The 27,709-nt window shown below is 39.8% G+C and overlaps 1 protein-coding gene across 1 annotated transcript; it reads left to right on the forward strand.

Moving 5' to 3' along the window:
• rab2a (RAB2A, member RAS oncogene family) lies at positions 1-27,396 on the forward strand. The gene is made up of 8 exons (XM_086042865.1): positions 1-207; positions 8,709-8,780; positions 9,295-9,362; positions 16,050-16,132; positions 16,583-16,675; positions 17,311-17,422; positions 22,638-22,706; positions 25,129-27,396. The coding sequence occupies exons 1-8, from the start codon at positions 162-164 to the stop codon at positions 25,222-25,224; spliced, it is 639 nt and encodes a 212-aa protein (XP_085898991.1). The 5' UTR covers positions 1-161; the 3' UTR covers positions 25,225-27,396.
• The last annotated feature ends 313 nt before the right edge of the window (positions 27,397-27,709 follow it).

Consider the following 27,709-nt stretch of genomic DNA (forward strand, 5'->3'; position numbering starts at 1 on the left):
CGAGGGCGGGCCTAGTGACGTAGAGCCGAGGCTCTGCCTGTTTATTGTTCCTTCTTCAACGCCGCCACAGAAAAAGCAGGCTACCACGCTGACAATCAGCTTTTCCACGCAGTTTACGACGGTGTGATAGTCTGGACAGCTGACTGCGCAAATAGAGGGCCATGGCATACGCTTACCTCTTCAAATACATCATCATCGGAGACACAGGTAGGCTGCCACAAGCGAGACTCGATGTTAGCATGCAGCTAGCGGTTAGCATGTTGCTAGCGGTCCATTTCCGCAGTGTTGGACGTCCAATGACGTGGTAAAAGCAGAGACGCAGTGGTGGGATGACAGTTCCCCTCCTATGCTGTTACTGCATCAGCACAAGATTGTTTTTTGATAAACAGTCACGTTCACCAATTGTATACGTGTCATGTAAAAACTATGTCATTAAAAATGTAGCGGTAGCTGTTTACGTTCGCCGAAACAATGCGGGCCTCTGGTCCAATTGCGTCCAGGGTGGGGGTGTTAGCTGCAACCAGCTAGCTCAGTGAACTGTCTAGCCAACGTTTGGAGTGAAACCAAATATGACGCAATCGAATAACACATCAGTAAACAACCATGAGTGACATTAGGAATAGAGTGTAATCGAAGGAGCAACGTCGTTGACATGGTTCCATAAGCGAGAGCAAGCAGGAGGCCACTTCGGAAAGCCAAACCACAAATATTCCCTGAAATGGCGTAGATCGCTTGTTATTCTTAGTCACGTTTACGATGATTGAGTTCAAGCGTTTCGGTGCTGTGCATTTTCTCTCAAGAGAGCTCTTCCCTCGTTGACGTCTGTCAGGGTGTACTACGTGGTTCAACAATGATTTATGTTTTCATTTGGACAGTTGCCTGCCCTCATGAGGAGCCGAGTCAGTTCACTTGCATTGTGGAGGCAGGTGTATTCCCGTCTCAATATTTGGAGGCACCAACACCATTCACATACAACTGGTTGCTTCTTAGTTCAATGTCAATTAAAAAGACATAAAGATCAAAAATACCGCGGCAGTATCAAAACAGGTCAGGCAACAGGACCTAGCATGCGTAGTTCATTTAGATGTTATGTTATCTTTAGAAAAAAAAAAGGGATTTTAATTGTTAGGGTAGGCATTGTTTTATTTATTTATTGTTGGCCATCGGTATTGTAGTAGAGGTTTCAGAATTGATTGATTAATTGGCAATTGATTATCAAATTAATAAACTATTTTGATAAACTATTACAGTAATTGTTTATGGCCGTTGTTTATCTTAAAATTGCCCGACTCCTCTGATTCCAGCCTCTTAAAAATACAGTAAATGTTATGATTTTTGTAGTCCTTCATGAAAGCAGACTGATTATCTTATTGTTTAATCAAAATAAGACGGTTGCAAACATCTGTACTTTGAAGTAAAACAAGGAACATTCTTCCCTATTTTCTGAGGGGATACGGGCCAAACCAGTAACTGAATCATAATCAATTTATGGGGAAAAAAAATAATACTAATACTAACTAATACTAATCACGTTAATCTATTACAAAGATAATCAATATTTGCAGTCATACAATGAATAACCTGAAAAGTTGAACCTGAAGCTGAGAAGTGTAGCCCATTAATCACTACTCAAGAAGTAGCTTGCAGCTTCAGAAACGTTGGTGAGTACATCCCTGCCTCTCGTGTGATATTGCTTAATTGTTGTTTGCTTGGTTTTGTTTTATCATTAAACAATACCAAATATACAGCAATAATTGTTTAATAAACAGCATTTGGGGGGAAATGATTTTGTAATGCATATTAATGCGAAATCATTTTTGTCTGATTATTTCATTAATCGATGGAATAATCGTTTCTAAAAATATATGAAAGTGACTCAACTTTTATGTGTAGAAGAGCCTAACATGTTTGCTTGCTTTATTGGTTATTCTAGTGTGCAGCTATTGCTAAATTTCATGTTTACAAGTCAGCACTAGAACGATACAGTCCCATGAAAAAGTATTTACTGCCTTCCTGATTTCTTTTTTTTCCAAAGTACCCCACAAATATGTTTTAGAGGTTCAAACCAGTTTTCATTGACAATAAGACCAATTGGGTCTTAATGAGGTTTTAAGTAGAACTACAATATGCAAAAGCAAGAATGGGGAGTGAGACAAAAAACATTTGGAACTTGTAATTTAAAACAAACAAGCCCCCCCCCCCCCCCCCACACACACACACACATAAATAGGTTATTTATCACCTGATTAAAAGTTTAACCCATTAAAGACGGGAGCGCATATCCACGTTTCTGCCACTAGAGCGGGGAGCGCTGTTGCGTCTTTCTACCTTTAACGTCGGGAGAGCGGATACGTCTGTGTCTTTTCTTTTTTAATCCAATTCTCCATCTCTTAGCCAATTCAATGCATCAAAATATACACTTGATGGTGTCGTGAGACCGCGATTTTTTTCGAGCCGTAGGCTAATGACGGATGCCATCGATCGCCGGGAGCTCTGAAATAACTAACGGCGGTGATATATAGGCGACGCGCTTGTGGACTTTGAAACAGTGGGACCAGTTGAACGTGATATGATATGGTTTGTAGACAATTGTTAATATTGACGTCTTTGTAACAGAATAGAGGATGGTAGTTACCACTCGATTTTTTTTTTAAATAGTGCTTCTCTTGCACTGACACGTTATTTTTACATCTTCGATTGAAACAGTAAATAATAAACTCTGCCTGTGTGAAAGCTACATGTCTAAGATCTCTAATTCTTTTGGAATTATGTTTCTGTCTGCTACAGGGGCTGAGATTATTAATTTTGAAAGTGTTGAATTTCTGGTAAAACTTCAGGTTTTCAAGTGTACTTCCATAGGCGACCTTAGGTTTTGGGGAGCTGTTGAGCCAGGTGCTTTAGGCCTTAATGGTTTAAGACCACAGGCTATAAAAGCCCAAATCTACTCAAAATACTCATTTCCTGTCAGGCATTCACACGGTCATGCTCTCCTGATGAAAGCTTATAAGCTTTCCCTTTTTTAACGTGATCGGATCGTCAAGCTGCATAAGCAAAGGCCTCTCGTAGCGTGCCATTGCTGCTGAGGTTGTATGCAGTTAGACAGCCATTCAAATGTTTTTTCAAAGATCCTGAGTACCATGGAACAAAAAAGTCAAGTGATAGAATCAAATAAATGACACCTGCGCTGTGCTGGAGGATCCCATTGGCTGTCGGACAAGACACAGGGCGCTCCCTCGACCCAAATTATGGCCTTTACTGGTGCTGACTGCAGCGCAAAAAACATCAGATTGCATCTGCGAGAAAAGGGTTTCAAAAACAAATGAATTCAAAGACCTCATATCCTTCAATGCCACAAAAATGCCCGTTTAGACATTGCCAGCGAGCATCAATCATGGGACATTGAAAGTTTGAAAATAGTTTTATTCTATGATGAGGAAAAAATTTAACCTTGACGGTCCAGATGGCTTCCAACGTTACCGGCATGACAAGAAGATCCCACCTGAGATGTTTTCTACCGAGGACAGAGGAGGGGGGGGGTCCATCATGATCTGAGGTGCTTTTTCATTCAGTGGGACATTGCAGCTTCAGGTGGTGCACGGCCCTTCAAACGGCGGCTGGTTACGTGCAGATGTTTCAGCGGGATGCATGACTGAGGTAACAGCTGGGGTTTTCAACATTATAACGCTGCAGTTCACAAAGCTCGCTTGACTTCTTCAGGGAGAATAACATCACTCTTTTGGACCATCCTGCATGTTCCCCTGATTTAAATTCCATAGAGAACATTTAGGCATGGATGGCAAGGAAGTTAATGAAAATGCCCTTGGTGAAGCCATCTTCACCACTTGGAGCAATGTTCCCACTTGCTTCCTAAAACTCTCACCCAAGCGAATTTTTGAAGTGATTCACAAGAATGGTGGAGATACTCCTTAATGAGTCCTACTGAGAACCTTTTTTGTTCTAGTTTGGGGAGTTTTGGGGGTGTTTTTGGAGCGGTGGCCTTAAACTTTTGATCAGCTGATAAACGGCCTATTTCAGTTTGGTTGTTGTTTTCAATAAATTACATTTTCAAAGTGCTTTTTGTCACTCTCCCCCTTCTTGCTTTTGCAAAGTGTAGCTCAACTTCCACATTAAGATCCAAATGTGCGAAAAGTAAATTCTATCAATTTTTCTACTGGTCTTAAGATTTTGCTCACGTCTGTATCCACTGCCCTCCGTAATTATTGGTACCCCTGTTTAAGATGTGTTCTTTAACTTCTAATAAATATAGTTCTAAATAATATAGGACCAAAATAAAAAAATAATAATAGAGGAACAGCCAATATTTGATTCAAGTGCATTTATTCTGTGTGGGGAAAAAAATATCACATTAAGAAATCATTCTTTTTCATCAAATCATGTGTGGAACACCCCTGATGTTAAAACTTTGTAACAACCCCTTTTTGCGAGCAAAACAGCACTTAATCCCCTCCGATAATTTTTCACAAAATGGGAGGATAAAATAAAGAAAGAGGTATCTTCAACAATCGCTCTCTACATAATCTCTCGGGTCATTCAGGTACCTGGGTCTTCTCTTGTGCACTTTCCTCTTGAAATCTTTCCACAAGTTTTCAATTGAATCGAGGACTGGGGACTGAGATGGCCATGGGAGGAGCTTGGCAGGCGTTACAACTCATAAGTCCACAAATTAAGTACTTACTTCATTAAAATAATTTTAAAAAAGTCCTGCTTGTTATTGAATACCTGTTTTATATCCAAATCAGACTTCTTGATTTGATTTGGATTTGTTTATTTATATAATCAATAGAGAACCGTGTAAATTAATGAGCATTTCAAAGTAACAAAAAATGCACTCCTATTACAGTAACAAGTATTGGGAGTGGTATGTTTAATGTTTGGGAGTGGTATGTTTAAGATTTTAACAATACTGCTTATTCACCCGGTGCCTTAAAGTAAAACAAATATCAGAACAAACTATTATTTATTTCATTAAATGTACTTGTGGTGCAACTATGACAATGTAAAATAAAAATCCAAAATGATTTACAAACCAATCACTATGGTACTGTTTAACATTATAAAAACAATTCTTTAGTGTAAAACAAAACCTGTGTAGAGCAACAAGGCTGGAACATGCTATTGGGCTGCAAAATGCATTTCTGTGTGGGTGATTTTTCCAAATGTGTGGTCCAACCTGTTGGTCAAACGCTGACCCGCTTTGAGGGTTATTTTGTCACCTTCGCAATCAATCACCACCTTTCACCGCTTACAATATTGCAGACATACTGCAGAGAAAAATAAACAACTTGACCGAGATTTGTGCCGTTGCAGCCACATCCTCTTTGTGACATGACAACACACCCATTCAATTAAGCCCTCTTTCCAGTTGTCACCAACAAACTGGCAGAATGTCAATGCAACTCAAAACCGTTTAATCGAGTCCTACACTGTCCATAATTGATGATACGTCGTGTGGGAATGTTTTGCAGGGCTCGAGGGCATAAGCCCAATCAGTAATTTACAAAACAACTACTTAGTCATTGCGTGTTGGTTTTATCTTTCAAGAATGCATCCAATGTAAATAACATTAGGGATGTGCGCGACTAGTCGTTTAACCGTCTACGATTTATTAAACGTTTTGTATTTTACTGGTCGGTTAAACGCGGCATTAAGTATCACGCATCTTGTTCCACACGCCTCTGCCTCTGCCTCTGTAAACATGCTGAGCACCAAGAGAGAGAATTGCTCCCTCCCCCCCTAAAAAAAATCCAAATTTTTTTTGTGTAAGCGTTCATATTACATTGAAAATGCGACCTCTGTCTCATCTGCTGTATGAACACATGTGTCGTCAAAGTGGCCCGCCTGCGCAGAAGAGACGACGTCACACCCGATGTTGTGTTTGCGGAAGTAAATGTGGTCCAGCGTGTCGGGGCATTCAAGCGATTAGGTAGCAGGTAGAAATAAATACAGTATTCGGGGGAAATTATGAGGCGAGGCTTTATTATCTCATTTCATGGAGACACCACTAATGATTACGTCACGTCATAACCGTGCATAAAAAAATCAATCTATCTGAGCCGTGGCTGAATTACAGTACTACAATCGCCATAAATGTCCACTTATGCTACACGTTTCAAGTGGGATTAAATTAAAGTAAAATATAAAGTCAATAGTGTTACTCAAAACAACTTTGCAGATTCAATCCCCCTGCTGCCAGCACTTTCACTCCCGCTTGTGCGGAGCGCATCTTGGGCTCGTCGTATACAGTATATGCGACCTGGCCGTTCAGACCGCGAACGCATTGGAAAAGATCGGATACGTATCCGATCTAGGACCACATATGAAAGCGACCCAAGTCACATTTGAAAAAAATCGGAATTGAGCCGTTCAGACTGTCATAAAAAAATCAGATACAGGTCGCATGTGGGCAAAAAAATCCGACCTGGGTTGTATTTGCCTGCGGTGTGAACCTAGCCTAACATGGTTCTAGCGAATGAGAACCTGCTGGACTGGGAGACGGTACCATTACTCATTACATTATTCATAATAAATGCCATGTATTGCATTGGAAAATGTCTCAGAAACATATTTCTCTTTCAATTGTTCACCTTTATTCAGTCAGTTGTTGTTACATCAGTAGAATTTAAAATAACAAACTCTCCTGAATGTTTGGGCTAAAATAGCCCCTAAATACACACATTAGCTTTTTAAACTTTGAATTCAATATGTATTAAAATTCAAGTTTTCTTCCTTATGGACTAGTCGACTAGTCGCAAATAAAATTTGAGACTAGTCGGCGGGCAAATTAGTCAAAATTCCCATTTTTTAAAATTATATATATATATATATATATATATATATATATATATATATATATATATATATATATATATATATATATATATATATATATATATATATATATATATATATATCTGCTGGAGTTAAAACTCTAGGTCTTGTACTGTACTGTGCAGTTTTTTTTTTTTGAAAAGATTTGACTAAGTCTAAAACCTTTGCACTCTTTTCTCACAAAATAGTCAGTTTTCCCATTGGCAAAACAGACTGGATAAGCGAGCTCCGCTACTTGGCAAGTAAAGATCGCAATTGATGTTCACTCACCACAATTCCCTGTTGCATCTCCAGTATTTACTAGGAAGAATAGTTTATAACAACCACTTTCCAACAATGTTGATTACCAGTTGTTTCTTCTCATTTTGGCCCGACCAATTAATCAGCCTGGCAAATAAATCAACCAATTATAGCCCTTCTAACATCAGAAAAAATAATCGGTAAATTGGCCGATGTTGACCAATTGTTTTTCCCCTTTTCTACACTAACAATTTACAACGATATACACGTATAATGACACCATATTTATTTTACTACACAGTAAAGTGTATCAGCACTTTAATTCAAAGTTATAAACTTTCATTTTTACAAGCAATGCAACTTATGCTGAGGAATTGACCAGGATGTCACTATTTCATACACAACCTAGAGTTACGGTTTAAAAAAAACCAAAAAAAAAACAAACATACTGGTAGTTCAACGCAACATAAATCAAACAGAAATGTGACAATGAAATAAAACACACATTTAACAAACTACTGGTAACACAAACACACATGACAAGGATTAATGGCCTTATAACCTAAATAATTCAATGCATTGCGCCATCTAATGTATTTTGTGAGCCGAGCAGCTTTACTGTTACCATTGATATGAAAAATATGTAGATATTATATTCCTGTGCCTACGGTGCCGTTAATGATAGTATGGGCAAATTGCTTCCGCTCTCCATGTTCATGGATGTCACAAAAAAGAAAATTTCAAGGATGCATGGTCTGTATTGTTTGCAAATGCTTTGGGGTTGATAAAAACGTAAAGTTCAAGAAAATCAGTGGCGAAATGAGCATGTTACCGGTATGTACCTCCCTCATAGTACCTCTGTTCGTTTCTCGCACTGGTTGCACTTTAGACTGTCGTGTGAAATACCGGCATTCGCTCAGCCGATGGGCAAATTAAAATTTTTTAAAAAATGGCTGGACTAAGCATGGCCGGAAGTTGATTTTAGTCCGGCCCACTAATCGGCCCTCATGCGTGTGACGTGCTCGCGAAGCGGCCAAAAATCATCTCAGCCTACTCGGTGAAAAGCTTTTTTTAAGGCTTCTTTCTACTCCCGCGTCGGCGCAAGCGACAACTGCTGTTATAGGGATTGTGGTATTGTATTATGATATTTATTGATTAACTCACTGGATTATAATACTGAAGTTCGCACGGTAAACTGAGGCTTAGATGGGCGCGGGCTCTGAGTTCGTCAGACTCACATTCCGCTTATTTACACACGTCATGCCTCCTCTTTTGCACGCTATCATATTAGTGTTGTACTGAGGTGACTCTTCATTTAGTTGAATGAAATTAAGCCACACTTGTGGTGATTAGCGGAAACACACGCATGTTCTCTTCTTCTTGTGGTTGGCGGACACAGCACCGTAACAGCGAACCGGAAATTTAAAATGGGAACTTTAACTTTAAATTTGAAATACGTGAATTTTCACTATTTGCCTGGTCCATATCCCCGCGATCAGTGGGGGTCCACTATGTAATTAATCTTTTTCTCTTTTTTTTGTTGAAATGTTCAAAAACTATGATGTCAATGTACAGTATATTTACTAATCGTGATTCTCTCGTTGCATGCATCTTTGCAGGTGTCGGAAAGTCATGTCTATTACTACAGTTCACAGACAAGAGGTTTCAGCCCGTTCACGACCTCACCATTGGTAAGACAGTCTGTTTTTAGACATTTATTTCCCTTTAAAGATAAACGGTATAGAATACGGATTCATGGATGCAAACACACAGACTTCAAATATAGTAAGCTTATATGTTCACACTGATGTGTTGGCTATTAATATTTTACTTTGAAAAGAACATGTTTTTCAAAATCTTCAAAAGCTGACGATAATTACCGTTGTGAACTGCTAGCTCGAATCTTCTGAGATTCAAACTTTCATTCCTGAATACTTCATACCAACAAACCACCAACACCAAACATTGTCATATGATGTGTAGTCCACCAGTCTGTCACTGATGGATGCCCGTTTTGCTAATTTTGTCTTCTGGTCCTGTATTATTATTGGTATTACAAAAATATAATGAATAACTCATTATATTAAATTGTTGCTGCCTTGAAGTATAACTGTATATTACTGTAACGTGATACTTTTATAACACATTACTTTTGTAACACGTTACCCCAAACACTGTTCTTCTTTCTCGCTCTCCTAAATGCAGGGGTAGAGTTTGGAGCGAGGATGATCACTATAGATGGCAAACAGATCAAACTTCAGATCTGGGATACGGTAAAGTATATAGTTTTTAATTCTGTTGTCTGGATTCACATTCAGTATAATAATATTTTTACACATTACAAATGGAGTGTTTGTGATGCTGTGTATTTAAAGCGTGTACACTTAATTAAAATTAGGGCTGGGCGGTATGACTGAAAAGTATATCACGATATAAGTGTTTCATATTGATCGTTATCGATATGTATTGAAATTTTTTTTTCCTTTTTTTTAAATTATTGAAAATAATGACCCGAAGAAAAATACATTTAGGTTATTTTATTTTAACATAATACTTAACTTTTAAAAAGAGGTCAATGTAACGTATTTTCCGGACTATAAGTCACCGTTCTTTTTTTCATAGTTTGGCCGGGGGTGCGACTTATACTCTTGGGCGACTTATGTGTGAAATTATTAACACATTATATTGTATTTCTTTCCTCTTCGTCAGCAAACAATACACCAAACAACCACAGGAGGGCCTTCTAAGGCTGCATATAAACCTGCATTACATATTGACTTTACAACGGGCAGAATAATATGTATATTGTATAGCATTTCACATCTTATTGCAACCCACATAAGGAAACCTAAAGATAAATCCTAAAAGCTATTAAAATGCATGAATAATTTAAACGGTTAAAATCTAACATTTTGATAAATAAGTAATTAAAATAGTATGATAAAGACAATTTGACTGTCTATCAATATACATCTATACAAAATAGTGTACTGTTGCTTTAAGACACTGGCTGGGGTCTTGCGTCAGCCACACGTACGGAGCTGAGAGGGGAGAAGAGATAATTAGACGGTCGGGGATAAATAAAAGACTTATTTAATCGATCTACAACCGTTTTGGTGAGTTTAAAGTTATCTCACCGTAACTTTCTTGTATGCTACATGTGTGAATGTTAGCTAAATGTTACCATCGTAGCTCAGTGGAAATGATGTGTACAAAGAGCACAATTAATTTCCTCCAAAAATGCGACTTATACTGAAGTGTGACATATATGTTTTTTTCTCCTTTATTATGCATTTTATGGCGGTGCCATTTTATGGTGCGACTTGTACTCCGGAGCGACTTATAGTCCGGAAAATACGGCAACTATGAAAGAGTGAAATAAACTGGTCGATGTAAAGATTAAATAAACTCCATTTTAAAGATAATGTGCTTAGAAGGTCTGAGAAATGTTTAAAAAACTGTCACAATCTTAAGTATTTCATATCAGTCAATATTGATAATTATTGATTTTGTTTTAAACCTTTTCTTTAAATAACAGTTAACTGTTTTTTGTACATCGTTATGTAGTGTAATGTGCAGTCTGTCCTCCACCAGTGCATTGTAAATGCTTATTTGCATTAGGTCTACACCAAAGCAGTTGTTGACACACATACTGTATATTAGCCTTTATTCAATGTTCATCCAATGTAAGTGAACGAATACTCTCTTGCAGTGCATACATCATCGTTGACCAACCGTCTTAGGACTACTTTATCTTTTTAGCAGACTCATTATTGCCGTAGTCCATTCACAATTTACTTGCTTGATTTTACCTTGAGTGCGATGCCGGTGTCGGATAAGGCTAACTACTGCTAGCATGTCAAAGACAAGAACTCCTCTACTTCCATCCACGGGTTTTTAATAGGGTTATTTATCATCATGCATAATATAACTTAATTGCATAGCGCACGGCCGCCGGGCCCACGAGCATGCTCCGTTGAGTTAACAGCTTCTTCTTGTCGTTGGTTTAAAAGCTGCGTCTTCTTTGGTTTAAACGCTTCTTCTTCATGTTTGGAGACGGAAGCATGCTGCCTACATCACACACCATGCTGCGATCGGGTTTGTTTTTCTTTTTTTCTTCTTTTTTCCTATCGAACGTTTTATCAAAGTCATTTTCTATTGGTATCGATCACGTGTCAATCGCGATACATATCGAGGTCGAATTAACAGCCCAGCCCTATTTAAGATTAAGTGAGGAGTTTGCAGGTTACACTTGTAGTGGAACATCAATACGCCATTATGAATAATACTAAACTGTTCTTAGTTCTTAAAGGGGAAGTAATCACAAAAATGTTCTTATATGTAAAATAATATGTTCTATGCACCCCCACTGGTCTAAACCCTGCATTCTGATTAACCCATTAAGGACGGGAGCACATAACCGCGTTTCTACCACTAGAGCCGGGAGCGCTGTTGCGTTTTTCTACCCTTAAAGCAGAGAGAGCGTATACATCATTTTCTTTTTTTAATCAAATTCTCTGTCTCTTAGCCAATGAAATGCATCAGAATATATATATATGTGACGATGTCGTGCGTTGTCGGAGGATATCAGGAATTTTTTTCGAGCAGTAATGGCGGACGCCGTCGATCGCGGGAGCTCTGAAATGAATAACGGCAGTGATATAGACGATGCGATTGTGGACTTTCAACCAGTAGAACGAGTCAAATGTGATATATGGTTAAGATATATGTTTGTAGTTAATGACAATATTGACATCTTTGAATCAGGGCTCAGATTCAGAAAACAGGTCAGCCGTGATTGGTTGTTGTGAGCAGTTGTGATGTCATTTTCAGTCGACAGAAAACAAAATGGCCGCCGCCAGAGATGGCTAAAAACGAGTGCCTTTTGCTGCTTAACTTATATTCCACAAACGCAAAATTAATCAGAATGCAGTGTTTCAACTAGTGGGCCTGCTGGGAACATATTCTTGAAAAAAATATGTTTGGGTTGACTTCCGCTTTAAGAAGTGCAGTCCATGTTTACATATCACGTTTCATGAAATGAAGTGACGTTTAGGAAGTGGTAGAGCCACCATTATTTTTTTTTCGGTCAGTATATGAAGTTGATCAATCAATCAATCACATTTTATTTATATAGCACTTTTCATACATAAAAATGCAACTCAAAGTGCTTTAAAACATTCAAAGCAAAACATAGAATTATCTTCAATCAAAAGAAAAGATAAATTATTTAAAAGTTGTTGAAAGCCAAACTAAAAAGGTGTGTCTTGAGCTTCCTCTTAAAAATATCAACAGTCTCTGCAGACCTGACATCCTCTGGCAGGCTATTAAAGGTGAGGACCAAAACGGCTGAATGCAGCCTCGCCATGCATTTTGGTCCTCACCCTTGGAATAAATAAAAGGCCGGCGCCAGAGGACCTCAGGATCCGCGAGGGCTGGTATGATAAAAGCAAATCAGATAAATAAGATGGCCCAAGACCATTAACACATTTATAAACTAATAAAAGTACTTTAAAATCGATCCTGAAACACACAGGGAGCCAATGCAGCAATTTCAAAACTGGCGTAATGTGCTCCCGCCCTCTGGTTCTCGTCAGCACCCGAGCGGCTGAATTCTGCAGTAGTTGCAGTGGTGAAATGCTCTTTTTCGGGAGGCCAGAGAGCAGGGCATTACAGTAATCTAAACGACAGGAAATAAAGGCATGCATCAGCACTTCCGTGTTAGCCTGAGAGAGAAACGGGCGGACTCTGGCGATATTCTTAAGGTGATAAAAACCAATCTTGGTTACATTTTTAATATGAGGAATAAAACTGAGCTCAGAGTCAAGAATGACGCCAAGGTTCTTCACACAGTGTGAGGGATTAAAAATGTGTAGTTTTGGTAAAAGCTTCTCTCTCTGACCTTCGGGACCGATAACTAAAACCTCAGTCTTGTCCTGATTGAGCTGTAGGAAATTATCTGCCATCCATGACTTGATATCTAAAATGCAATTTAAAAGGGTATCAATGGGTCCTGTGTCATCAGGAGACACGGCAATATACAGCTGCGTGTCATCAGCATAGCTGTGAAAGCTGATGCCGTGTCCCCTGATGACATCCCCGAGGGGAAGCATATAAAGATTAAAAAGTAAGGGGCCTAAAATCGAACCTTGAGGAACCCCACATTTAATTCCATGAGTTTTAGAGGAACAAGTATCCATACTTACAAAGAAATATCGGTCTGTGAGATAGGAATAAAACCAGTCAAAAACAGTACCAGAGATGCCCACTAGATTTTTAAGTCTATTTAATAAAATTTGGTGATCTACTGTATCAAAAGCAGCGCTTAGATCCAGTAGCACCAAGACTGTGAGTTTTCTCACGTCTGCAGTGCACCTAATATCATTTAAGATCCTTAAAAGAGCAGTCTCCGTACTGTGGTTCATCCTAAAACCAGATTGATATTTCTCCAAAATATTATTTGTATTTAAAAAATGATTCAACTGGATGAAAACCAGTTTTTCTAAAATCTTACTTAAAAACGGTAAGTTGGATACGGGTCTGTAGTTATTAAAAACGCTCGGGTCAGAACCGCTCTTCTTCAGAAGGGGCTTCACCACCGCCGTTTTAAAGGCAGCGGGGAAGACGCCTGTCTGAAGAGAGCAATTGACTATATTTAAAATTTGTTCTTCAAAAAATCCATAAAATGTCTTAAAAAGAAATGTGGGAATTGGATCCAAAAGGCAGGTTGTTGGGTTTACCTGGGAGAAAACTCGAACAAGTGTCCTTGCATCAACCAGTTGAGTGAAGTTGAGTGATTAGGAAGTGCAGTTCACGTTTACATCATGTTTCATGAAATAAAGTGATAGTATTTGTTTGCACAACTCGGAGAAGGTTTTCTGAGTGTGTATGTGTACTTAGCTTTTCTTTTGAGTCGCAGTTTTCCTCGTAATCCATACAGTGCGTGGTGGAGCAGATGTGTAGGTCAATTGCTCTTCAGTGTGACCGTTTTGGCACATCTAACAAAGTTATTCTGACCGACATCGGTCTTGTCAGCCCCGAATCATTTCCAGGCTAGGGACTTGCTATTAAATTAGCGGTATGTCGCTGAGACGGGACACCTCCAAATTTGAAATAATGTTTTGTTCCCTCGGCTGCGATCAGAGTCACATGACTAATTTCTGCCTGCTGATTCGCAGAATGAAGGTTTATGACATATATTGCCCACCCCTAGTAAGGAGCTACTGCTTCAGTAGCAAAACTACTGATTTGTTTACATGATTGTTGTAATCTGCACTTGACTGTGTCTTGTTTACACCCCGCCTGTGTGGCAGAATTATGTTGTCGTGGTGAATGTTTAACAAACTGCACACACAAATATTTAGTAACTATATACCTTTAATTGTAGTAGATAAACTGTCTTTCATATTAATTAATGCTTCATTTGCCTTTACCTCAGTAGTCTATAATGCATAACAGATCTGATAGTTTGTTGTAATAAAGATTAATTGTTCATAAAATATATTAGAAAGTACCGTGGAAAAAAAATCGCAACTCATATCGCTATTGCAATTTTTGGGAAAAAAATCGCAATTAAATTATTTTCCATAATCGTTCAGCCCTACTCATTACTGCAGTTTACATTGTTGTAAAATACATTTATTTAACTACCCAAGTGGGCAAAGTGCAATGGAAACATTGATGAAATTATTAATTCCTTGAGTATTCATCAAAACTATGCTTTTATTATTATAAATGCAGACATTTTTTATATACATCTTGAATTAAAGGGGTTTAGGGCTAGATGTGCCTTTTAGTGCCTAAAATTAATTGACTTAACCTGTGTATTGTGTGTAATAGTCAGTGTGCAATCTGACCAGCAAGGGGCGCCAGAACTCTATTACAAATATTGCGTGGCTGTAAAAGACTGGAGTTGTTGAGCAGGAAGACAAGCAGTGATGTCAGCTGCAATGACACATCTCAGCCTGCTGCAGGCTCACCTAAAGACGAGTTGAAACATGTCACCTGTAGTTTGTGCGTTCTGTGATTCAAAGGACAAAGCGTCTGCTTTTTGTATCTGGATATGATATAACGGCACAAACGTACCCAAGTAACTTACTCACTTACTTACTGACTGTTACCTGAATGGCTGACCGATTGGCTTTTTGCTTAGGTTGACTGGTTACTTCTCCGACTCCGTGACTGATTGCTTCATCCGCCGCCAGACAGGCTGGCAAAGTTGGATGACTGGTCGAGTGATTCACCCACAGCCGGTCTGTTGGTTTTAACAGCTGAGCTCTACGCAGTGCCGAATTGCAGCTGCTGGCACTGATTGCATTTTGTTTGTGTCTGTGGCCCAGATGAGACACAGGCAACATTGTGACTGTACACTGGATGGAGACAGGGCATGAATAGACATGGCTTGGGGGGGCGGTAAGAACGTTGGCTGTTGAGCTGGGCGATGGGGGTGTAGATGGGAGAGACTGAAACGATGAGTGATGTAAGGAACAGACGGTGAAGGTGAGACAATGAAACGGGAATTATAGAATGAACACGATGACCTGGTGGCCTGTCTTTTAAATGTTTCATCAATAAATACTAGTTCATGGGAATTAACTTATTGTTTATGTGTGGTGAAATGGCAGTTTCCGTCCACGCTCGGAGAGAAAGAAAGAAATGTGAAAGATGGATGGAGCAAGTGAGAGAGGACTCCATTGTATCCAGTTACACATACTGCTCTGTCCTGTCTTCTCCACGATGGCCCAAAACCTGGAGCTGGATTCTGTTTGGGGAATCGGGATTGGACAATCTCGTCACTCTTAAGTCACCTAAAACCGGTGTATTGTTGGACAGAATGACCAGGCTTTCGGCCATATCAGTACAATTAGAAAACCAAATGAGCCATTTTTTTCCACCCCGTTTAATTACCGGTACTCAAGAGTTTGAATCCTCTTGATGACCGTATGCATGTTTCTCTCTAGGCTGGTCAAGAGTCGTTCCGGTCCATCACCAGGTCTTACTACAGAGGAGCAGCAGGAGCGCTGCTCGTCTACGACATCACAAGGTAAGGAATCATCACAGACTTCTTTAAGTGTCAGCGCTATTAAGGCTCACAATTTGTTGTGGAAGTCACAAAGTTCAGTTTATGTAAAAGATCATAACCTTGTACAGTGGCAGTGGGAACCTTACAAAATATTCACGGTGGACCACCTTTCAATGTGTCACAGTCCAGTATAAACAGAACCACAATCAAATGTCAAATTGACACGTTTGGTATTGAGGTTTGTTTTTTATGCATTTAGGACTTTTTCTTCTTCAAGAAAAACACATTATTTAATGTGGCATTTGCAGCCAATGGCCTACTTCTGTGGGAGTATTTAGTCTTTCATATCATGTATGAATTCTGGAAGGAAACTCAGGGTTTTCTAACAAATCCGATGTACTCGTTTATGTTGGGAACTGTAGCTATAAATGTGTCACATTCTGATCAAGTCATGTTCTCTTTTTATTTCAGGAGGGACACCTTTAACCACTTGACGACCTGGTTAGAGGATGCTCGCCAACATTCCAACTCCAATATGGTCATTATGCTCATTGGCAACAAGAGGTTTGTTTTTCTAGTTGACAGCACATAGATTGCATGTTTGAACGATTTTGCCATCAACGCTATTTATGTAACAGGAACCTTTGGTTATAAAAGGGGTCGGTTGGAATTGTACGTCATCTCGGTGACTTGCAATCTGGGCCAGGTTAATGGTATTGCAGACATTTTAGGAATGGGGAAAAAAAAAAAAAAATTCAAAAAGTACTTGCTTTCACAACACTATTGGCTCACTTTGTAGCTAAAGTTAAGTAATGTGATGTTTTGTAAGATAGATGCATGTCAAAAGAGAGCTTGTCAATGTGATTCCAGACAACAGTGTTGTTGTGCTTTAGTTGATATGCTTTCATGTTACATTGAAATGGGGAAGTTGCAACAAACCTCAGCTTGTCACTGACCAAATCCTCGACTTAAATGTACCCGCTTGTGTTGCTCGACGTCAAACTCAAAGGCTCGTGGTTGTTGTTGGATGGACTCAAAATCAAAAGAAATATGTAATTGACATTTGAGATTAGAGCGCATTAGATTGTGCACTCCAATGAGAAGGAAAAAAAAAAAAGGCTGTAATGATAGTTTCAACTGTTGACTTACTGGTTGCTTCCTCATTTAAAATTACACCATTACGTGTTTGTGTGTTTCAGTGACCTGGAGTCACGGAGAGAGGTAAAGAAAGAGGAAGGGGAAGCATTTGCCAGAGAACACGGCCTCATATTTATGGAGACCTCAGCCAAGACTGCCTCAAATGTAGAGGAGGTAACAACACACACACTCAAATGCAAGAAAGTCTCCTTAAACTTATTAAGCCACTAAAATCTTTCTTGTCCAGAACTTTTAGACTCATCTGATCTCTTGGTTTATGTATAAACACTGTAAAAACGCGGTCGTCTGCACGTCAACCAGTAACTGCTATTAGTAGTAAACCGCTCCACAAACTGCTTGTCTTCATGGATGTTTTACATCGTTTATCCATATACTCTATGTGAGTTTACAATTCGACGAATGTTGGACGCAGTTATTTGCTATTGTTGTTTTGGTAACTTGTGACATACTCAGGCATGTCCACCATTTTGCTCTACCGTTTTCTGTACTTACCAGAAAATGATAACATTGTTTTCATTAACAACTCACTTTCCGATCGGTTTTCAAATGTTTTTGTTTCAGCATCTAAAATGCAGTTTATAAGGAAACAGACGATGCTTTTAAAACCGGTTTCAGTTGACAAGTGCTATGATCATACGTTCAGAGTAAGCCGTCCGGAGCGCTCCCTGTCCCACTGTTTTAAAGCCACGGAGAACCTAGAATGCTTTTTATCCTCCCTCTATTGTGTCGTTTTCAGCCATTTGCACAGGTTATTTATTTATTTTTGCATGCCTAATATCAAAATAAGTATTTCAATCCTAGCATAATATGTGTGATGTAGCAGAGGTCAAAGATTCAATTATTTTGTGGTCCTTGTGACGTCTCAATTGTATTTTTTCTTTTCTTTTTTTTTTTTTTAGCATCACTGCGACACTTTTATTTGCCATCATATGCATTAGCATACCTGCATTCACTTAACCAGGTGGATTCTTGATTTGTCAGTCACACGTGACCTCTTCATCAATGACAACAATAGTTGATCATTTTTCACAGTCGTCCCCCAGAATTCAAAATGTACATTGATGTGAAATATCAAGATGAGTGGCTCTGCTCTTCTACATCCCAACAGCATGATGGCGCATAGTTAGCACTCTGCTTTGCCTCATAGACACACCTCTGCTGTTGTGTGTAATGAATGCACAGTGTTGTCTTCTGGGACCCTTTTCTCACTTATCCAATCACACAAATAATCCCATCCTACACTCCATAGCATGCCGGCCCCAGGCTTGTGTGTGTGTGTTTACGTTGAATTTTTTCTTGAACCCTATTCCCTCTCCTATCTCACACACACCCCGTCGAGTAGAGCTCTCAGGGTTAAAATGAGAAGGAGGGTGTGCTTGTGCGCTTGTGTGTGTGGTATGATTAATTTGTCTCATTAGTGTCCTCTGAATCCTCCTGATACCGCTCCTCTTCTCGGCTCCCTTCATCTGCACTCTTTCCATCCCTCCTCATCCACCGACGTCCATCATTTCCTCTTTATCCCCCTCCCCCTTGCTTCCTCAAGCTACCCATTTTTTTTTCTTCCCCGTCATCAAGCAAGCCCCCTCCCCCCTGTGTCCTTCCTACCATTCATGTCTTGGTCTCCTTCAAGCCTTCTCCTCCTCCTTTCTCCCTTGTTGCCGTCAACCCCTTTCTCCAGCAGTATATCAGCCAGTTAAAGTTCATACATATTCATAGCCGTCACCCCGCCTCCTCTGCCCAACACCCAACAGCCAATCAGTGTCGAGGGTTTGTCATCAGACTCTGTGGGTGGACACAGGGTTGATAGAAGGAGACATTTCAGGAAGCATCCTCTCCTCATTGTCCATTTCCCCCTTCCTTGTGATCCTTTCCTTTGCCTCTTCACTTCTGCGCCGCCCTTTTGACATTGTCAAGTCCTCTCATCTTTCACTACATCCTCCTGAAATTCCTTTGCCGCCTCACTTTGTCTCTTCATGCAGCCAGCCCATCTTTACAACGCATCGGAATTAAAGTCATGGGAGTCGAAGCAAGTAAAGAGGACAAAAGTGAACAGGAGTGCACCAGAGAGCACCCAATGGGCACCTTAGTCTATTTTTACAAGGTGCCAGATGGATGTTCGCCATTTTAGTTTTTCGATCTCTGACTCCAGCAAAAGCCACCGCTTAGTGGAAGCGATGGCTTGTGTCCACTTTTAGGCAGAGTCCTGTTGACGATCTTTTGTCAAAAATAATAAAAGAAATAACAATTCCCCTCAATGTTGTTGACCTGATTTGAATGTCAATACATCTAATAAAGCTGAAAGTCCGCAGTTCGAGCATATTCTGTTTAGTTTTAAATCCATTGTAGCGCTGTTTAGAGCCCAAAATATATAATTATTTTTATGTCCCAATATTTATGTACCTGACTAATTTCATCTTCACCTTTTATAATAATAAAATACAATAAAGATAGTCAGTAAAGTTTAGATTCCAGTCACCACGCACAAAAACAAATCGTGGCTGTCCTTTGAAAAACACCTATGCCCATTTTTTTCTATTTTTCTTAGTTTTACGTGAATGGGTTTCCGCGTTTCAGACATTGCATTAAAAAAAAATACAAAATTGGTCATACGTGTTTTTCACAGGTCAGCGACGAAATACTGTTAGTAAAATAGCCAAGAGCAGTCAGATGTTATCCCAAACAATGTTAACTGAACCAGCTACCCCATGACTGTCTTTAGCGGGGCACACCAGTACCGATTAATTTTAGTTTGCCGCCCAAACTCTGATTGAAGTCAGCAAAGGCCAGATTTGTCAGTGGTCTCTAACCTGAGCGATGGTCCTGTGTTGTGGAGTGTGTTAAGATTGTGTGTAGAACAAAGATAACTGTTACCTTATCTGGTCACTACATTGCATTGCCATTTTTATTGGTATTAATGATTTAAGAGAAACATTAAACCAACACTCAACGCAACCTGTTGCTCCTCTACCCGTGTACGACAATATTGCGCGCGTCAGATTGCTTCCTGACTATCGTTCCATTTTATATCGCAATCATGGAGTCTGTGGATTGGCCAATCAGTGTTGGTCACACACGCACACAAGGATTTGCAATCATAAATATTGAACGTAGTTCAAATTTACCAGCAAATCGATGAATAAAAATAGGTTTTAACAAAACCGACAGGCTGGAGGCCGACTGAAACCAAACGAGAGTACAGACTTCAATAAAAGATAAGAAAAGTTTAAAATGCCCTTCCTTAAAGCGGATGTCAACCCAAACATATTTTTTTCAAGAATATGTTCCCAGCAGGCCCACTAGCTGAAACATGGCATTCTGATTAATTTTGCGTTTGTGGAACATAAGTTAAGCATCAAAATGCACTCGTTCTGAGCCGTGATTGGTCATTGTGAGCAGTTGCGATGTCATTTTCAGTCGACAGAAGACAAAATGGCCGCCCCCAGAGATGGCTAAAAACAAGTGGATTAACATTTATTCCACAAACGCAATATTTGATCAGAATGCCCTGTTTCAACTAGTGGGCTTGCATAGAACATATTCTTGAAAAAAAATGTTTGCGTTGACTTCCCCCTTTAAAGCTTTTCAGCTGGAACATTTCCAATACAGTATTACATTTTAACATCTCATTTGGTAATGCATCCTTTTATCAACCCATTCAGATGTATTTTTTTGGTTCAAAGTAAATTGCGTGTCGATGCATATTGTTCGCACAGCATGCACCGTTCAAATGTGTAGGAACTTTCAATATCCCACACATAACAAAAGCCACCAAACGGCTGTCGCATTCACTGAAGCGTGTGTGTGCTTGTGTGCGCGTGTGACTTCTTGTAAAAACAGTACAATGATGCCAAGTGTCATGTGTCAAATGTCTGACTCTCTCGTCAGCAGTTGACACACCTGTATGAGCGTTGCGCGGTGTTACAAATTGTTTCACACCCTCATGTAGGGCTTGGCAATTTAACGAAATTTAATTGCTTCTCGCGATCATAAATGGCTTTTTGGGGGCGGATTTCAATGTATTTAGGGCTGCAGCTATCAAATATTTTGTTGTTTGGATATCCTACTGAAATTTCTATTGAATAACCGGGTATTCAGATAAAAATAAAATATATTTTTCTTTGGTTAAAGAGCAATTAAAAACACAGAAGACCAAAAAAAAACACTTAATAACAAACAACCATCTGGGTTTCCTTTTTAGAAAATCACAATTTTTTTACTAGTTCAATTTAAATCACGCTTAGCAGCACACTATTTTCCTCTGTCGAAACGGCGATATTTTAGAGAAATCTCTCCCCATAGATTTTGGTCAATGAAACGAAGTGACGTCAGAACCACAGTAGTGATTTTGCCGTAATAAATAATAAAGAAACATTATAAATCGGATGCATTATTGTTATTACTTGAGTAAGCCGGGTTTGTTAAATACTTTTGATCAGGAGGAACGGCAACTGTATCAGGCTGTCAGCATCCAAGTGTGCGGAGTCGTTTTCGTCTGTTAAACTGCCTTTGAAAAGTAATCCGACGGCTTTCGGCAGCCTATATGGTGCATTTGAGCGCTGCTAGCCGCTAACGCTGGAGCCAGCGCTAAGCGCTGGCAATACAATATACACTGTCAGGATCATTTTTAAGTGCAACTTTTTTCTTCTAATCTTTTTCATCTTAACGTACGTGTATCTCTTTGCATGCCCCGCACACAGTACCCCTATGAGGCCAAGGCACTTACAGCAGTTATTTATTTGAATTTGTTTTATATTGTGAGTTATTGTTTTACTTGGTACTGGTTTATTGTCTGGTAGATCTTTTTAAGTTGTAGTTAGATAAACAGTATGTTTTGAAATCCATTAATGATTGTGTCGTGATTTCAATATCAATCAAAAATAATCGAACTAGATATTTTTTTTACACAATCACCCAGTAACTAATAATGATGTAATTCATTGGGTGCAGTGACATCTTTGGGCATTTGGAAAGATGGTGTAACAAGTGGTGAACTACTGTACTTTGTTTTGTATAAAAGTGTTTACCAACAATCCAATGTTGCATAATGCGCGATCGGGGCAAAAGTCACACACCACTTAATGATTTGATTAAAGCCGTTGTTCCCCTTAAGTCCAAATTCTTTATTTTACCTTTATTTTCTTTATTTTATCTATTAAATTCCAAACTGGTGTGTTTTGGCACTGCCCTTTTCCTTTTTCCTGAGTGTGCACTGCTGCATCACACAAGGTCCATCAAGAAATAGTTTGGTGCATTTGGTGTGGAGTAGCTAGACCCGCTCAGCTTTTTAAAAACGTCCGTCCTGTCCCCTTGGCGGCATCATCACGCTATAAGTCTTTAGTGAATCACGTATCTTCTGTCTCCATTTCAGGCTTTCATCAACACAGCCAAGGAGATATATGAGAAGATCCAAGAGGGTGTTTTTGATATTAACAATGAGGTGAGATACACTGGTCTTTTTTTTTTTTTTTTTTGTCCTTCCCCGCCTTTCCAAGGTGTTCTCTGTTGCCTGTTTTGAGTTTTCCGCTGCTGTTGTGGGTTACCTGCTCCTATTCTTCACCTGAAAGGCTCCTTCGACTTAAGCGCATGCCAAATGAAACTCCCTACAATCCCGCCTCTCTCCCGCTTAGCTTTTCAGTTTTACTCGGTTAATTCTCGAGATTTCTCTCCCTCGCAGCAGTTTGCCAGCTCATAATTCCTCGCACCCAACAAGGTCGCAGTCATTCACAGGAAAACAAACATTCATCCAGTCAGCCAGCAGGCCGGTTCACCATCATCTAGTCAAACAGATGCTTATCTTTGTTGTGGAACAGTTGGCCAGACAGGAATGTTGGTATGTGTAATCAAGGGAAATCTGAAAATTGTGTGCAAAAATACCCTGGCAAGACTTTCCATGTTTCAAGAGGATAGGCGATAAAACTATTACTCAGTGCTCTCGGTGTAATGACTTTTTATTACAGGCTAACTTGTGACATGGTTTCCTGTTGCTTTCCAGTGCACACACGGGTTGGACTGGAGCTAAAGCTTACTAGTTAACACAACAAAATGTCATTTTCACAATGCTGCCTTTTAACTCATTCACTGCCATGGATGAATTTACTTGTCTTTTCACAGTCCAGCCATTCAATCCCAGGAACTTATTTAAAGATTTTTTCCAATCTTTTCAAACGTTAGGGTAAAAAGAGGGTCTGAAGATATCTGGCAGTGAATGGTCAAATTCAGCCAACTCAGATAACCGTAATATAACATGATATTGAATGCACTAGAAAAAGTCAGCGGCAAGTAACATACATACTTTTTAGCAGTAGTGTAAGACTTCTGGTTAGTTTTTATAATGATAGGATGGTCAATCAAATGCCCTGCGCTAAACCTTATGGTTGTACGACCTTGTTTGATAAGGACTTTGGTATGCGTACTGCTTTATGCTTGGAGCAGTCTGTAGCTACATAATGAGAATCGTTCTCAGGCATTTGGCTCCGTAGTGAGCTCTTTCACAGACTATACTTGTGAACATGCCCATTAATGTCGACAGAACGTGTTTTATCTCAACACAAAACGTGTGCCAGTCTGCGTGCATGTCCACATATCCTTTACCCGCCAACCAGCAAAGTCCAAGTGTTAGGCAGTTAGCCAGCCGTGAGTGGTTTTGTTAGGAACAGCTAGATGGAATGAAGGCAGGCCAGCCGGCCAAACCACATCAGCTGACTGGCTGCGAGAGCGAGCGAGCGAGCGAGAGAGAGAGAGAGAGAGAGTGAGGGAAGCCCAACCAGAAATGTTGGCAGCCTCGATGAGAAAACACTCACACACACATGGCCTTAGCTCAATAAACGTGATTTAAGGCATACAGTGTTTCCCAGAGGCACGGCTGCTACTGAATGTAGGGAGGGTGAGTTACGCTGGAAAGGAGGGAGATAAATATATACAGGAGTGAGCGAGACAGCCACACTAAGGCAAAGCAAAGTCGGCACATTAATGGTAGGCGGAGTGGGGGGGCTTCAATTGAACAGATGAGAGTGAGACTTGAAAGGGCTACGTCTCTCAGCCGTCCGCCCGCCCGGCTCTCTCTCTCTCTCTCTCTCTCTCTCTCTCTCTCTCTCTCTCGAAGGTTGTCTTTTTATTAGTGCCATTTCTCATCGTATCTTTGAGAGCTTGTGTTTCCTGTTCAGCACCTGTTGCTGCTTCTATACTGTGATGTAAGAGGAAACCCTGCAGTCACCATAAAAGCAATGACACACTTATTAGACAGGCGTAGTTTTTTTTTTTTCTTGTTTGTATTACAAGCCGCTTTGTTTCTGCTGCTGTTTTTTTTGTTTTATTTACTTTGCTGGCCTGGACACATTTAAGTTACCACTAAGGGGAAACCCACTAAATGGTCTACTAGCCGGTGGCAACTCATCATTTGGGGCGGTGTAGCAATGTCCCATGAGATGGCGCTATTCTTGTGACTGCATTTTTGCATTTTAAATCTGATATTGCATTTCTTTGCTTGTGAAATTGTTTGTGGCAGCTCTGCCCAGGGCCATTGCACTGTGGGCCCCTAGTTTTAGCGTTAAAAAAGCCAGTATCAATTTTTCATTTGCAAACAGGGCGCAAATGATTATCCGCCACAAATTCTGCCTCACAACAAATGGCTAAGTAAACGTGGACATGATGTCCCCTTTTACTGACCGAGTCCATGCTATAAAGGTGATGTTAAACTAGCGTTAGCTTACCCTGTTGCTCACTCCAAGAATCTATTTTGCTGTAGTCTTCCCAACAATTATACCATACTGATGCTTTGATGTTTTTTTGCACAGATTATTACTCCATATGTTGTGAACGCTTATTATGACGTTCTTTTCATTCTCACCGTCTCCATTCAGGCTAACGGTATTAAGATTGGACCTCAGCACCCTACCACCAACTCGACGCTGCCCGGTAGCCAGGGAGGCCAGCAAGCTGGAGGTGGCTGCTGCTGAAGGCCCCAGAACAGACCTCTTTGTCCTCCTCCTTTAACCCCTGAAGAGTCTGCTCCCTCCCACCCCGCCCCCTCCCCCACTTGCGTTTCTGCAGAACTGTGCAGGCTCAGTAACAGTTTGTTAACCTGTCTCTCTCCATCCTGTCATCCATCTATCCCCTTTGTGTCTTCCTTGCTTTCCTTCTCTCAGACCAATCTTTTTTTCTTTTTTTTTGCTAAATCATACCTGAGTATCTCATGTCAGCATCCCATTAGCTCAACCCTTACAAGAATGGTGTCATCTTTACCTCACTAAATTCTAAACTTCACATTTTCCTTGGGAAGATGCATTGGTTTTAACCGTATTTGTTTTAAAAGTGACACCAAGAGGAGGAGGATGATAAGCTGTACTGGTGATGGTGGTAGTGAATTTGTCCAGCCATAGACACGACACGACACGCCTGTGGGTAGAGGGCAAAGAAAAACCCACCATCTGACACTGACTGACTGTATGGAATAATAAACCATGTGTTGCTTCTATACTCACATCTTCACATGTTTTTAAAGAAAACGGTGCAGCACATTGGTAGCAAGGCATGTTTGTACATGTAGTGCCTGCGTGTATACGATATAGGCATTCCAATGAAGTCAGTCTTTGAAGTCACTACCCTCTGCTCATGAAACCGTTTTTTTTTTCCCCCCCCTTTGTCTTCATGTCAACTTGCAGGTGAAATGTATTTAATGAACACTAAACAATTGTGTGGCTGTTTTAAATTGTCCTGGGGAGAGAATAAAAGTCCAAACTGTCGAGTGTGAGAATGAATAATTTTGGAATGGTAGAGAAATGAAGAAAGTTAAAGAAACGTCAAGGGGATTTTGAGAGACGTGACTGTCATAATGAAGTTGAGAATCAAAGAAAAAAGGAAATTATTGGAACTGTTTGATTAACTGTATTTATCAGGCGTTATTCTGTGTATATATGGGTCTTTAGATTTCCGTAGCTTCTTTAGCTCTTGAAGAGTGAAACTTGGCAAGTTGTGGTCTTTAGTGGGGCTGTATAAGAGTTTAAAAAAAAACAAAAAAAAAACTTGAGCCCATTTTGGACCTTCAACAATTATCAATTAAACCCAAATGCTCACAAACCCTGATGAAGGGGGGGTTACTGATGCCCTTTTCTTTGAAATGACAAGTGTGAATGATAACAGGCAGTTAATAAGATCATGTAGAGTCCCTGGTGGTGAATCGATTCAAATGTCAAGGCATCTCCCTTTCAAGCAAACTTTTTAACTCCCACCATGAACTAGTTGGCAGAATGTGTTATTTAGAGCTTGATCAATGACTGCTGCAATGTTTCTTTGCTTTTGCGATGTCATGGGCATCATTTTACTGTCTTGATCATTGTATTCTGTTCATATTTCCCCATGCATCCCTATGGCTCCCTCAAGCGTTCTCTGACTGTGTGGTAACATTAGTTGTGTTTTTATTGCCAAAACAGCATGTTTACCTGTGTTTCGTTCAATTAAGTGGTGGGGCAGAAATCACTCCATTATGATGTGACGTCAGGATCAGCTGTCTGCCTTAACTCCATCCCCTTGAGAGATTTGGACAGTTGCTAAAATGAATTGCTGCAAACATGCTTTACCACAAACTAGTGAGATACGGATGTATTACATTAGATGCACATTGTGGGGAGTGTTCAGACGTTTGATTTAAATCCTCATCAATTACTTTCTTCCCACCCGTTCCCTGTGCACACACACGTGCCCTGCGCACAATATATAATGTACAATGTTTTAACTCCTGTATAGATATGGGGATCTCTGTTGTTTTTGTCATTTTAGATATATATCAGACAGATATTAATCAAGTCAGTTGAGCATTATTCTTTGTAAAGCAACATGTAGTGTGTATGTGTGTGAGCTTGAGCGCGTGTGTGTGTGTGTGTGTGGACAAACAGGCCCACAGTGGTTAGAGGGGGAGGATCAAGCCAAACCTGATGCATCTATTTATCTATCTATGGATTGATCTCTTAAGTGTGTATCCCCCTTCCCTTTCCCACTCAGTCTTCATCCTCCTGCTTCTCTTGCCCCCAAAAGTTATTTGTTGTGTTTGTTCTTTGGAAGAAAATAAAATGAAAAATGAAGAAAAAAAGAATGCTACCACAATAAACTATAATAAAACATTCTAAACTCTACATGTCACTTTAATTATGTGAATATATAAATATAGTGATTAAAAAATTGCAGTTTTTACTGCATCTCTTACTATATTGTCAAATGTTTGCTTTTCTGTGTTAGCAGGTGTTAATGTCGATATTTTTTTGTGACTTGCGACCAGTCTAGGTTGTACCCCGCGTCTCTCTCTCAGCTGGGATGGACTAATGATGACGAGCGATATATATTTAAGAATAAAAATACATGGAGGGACAGAGACTTCCATTGCGCAGCTGTGGCAATTTTCTTGAATCTGGTTCAGATGAGGACTTGATAGCATTTTATGGTTTAAGT

The sequence above is a fragment of the Filicampus tigris genome, chromosome 10 (genome assembly GCF_054856515.1).
Source record: "Filicampus tigris isolate MCC_2025a chromosome 10, RoL_Ftig_1.0, whole genome shotgun sequence".
In the NCBI taxonomy this organism is placed as follows: Eukaryota; Metazoa; Chordata; class Actinopteri; order Syngnathiformes; family Syngnathidae; genus Filicampus; species Filicampus tigris.

Bases quoted from the DNA above. Each gene is read 5' to 3' on its own strand.
- rab2a (XM_086042865.1), top strand. From the start codon at position 162: ATGGCATACGCTTACCTCTTCAAATACATCATCATCGGAGACACAG. The intron at 208-8,708 runs GTAGGCTGCCAC...GCATCTTTGCAG, and splicing joins CATCATCATCGGAGACACAG to GTGTCGGAAAGTCATGTCTA. The intron at 22,707-25,128 runs GTGAGATACACT...GTCTCCATTCAG, and splicing joins TTTTTGATATTAACAATGAG to GCTAACGGTATTAAGATTGG.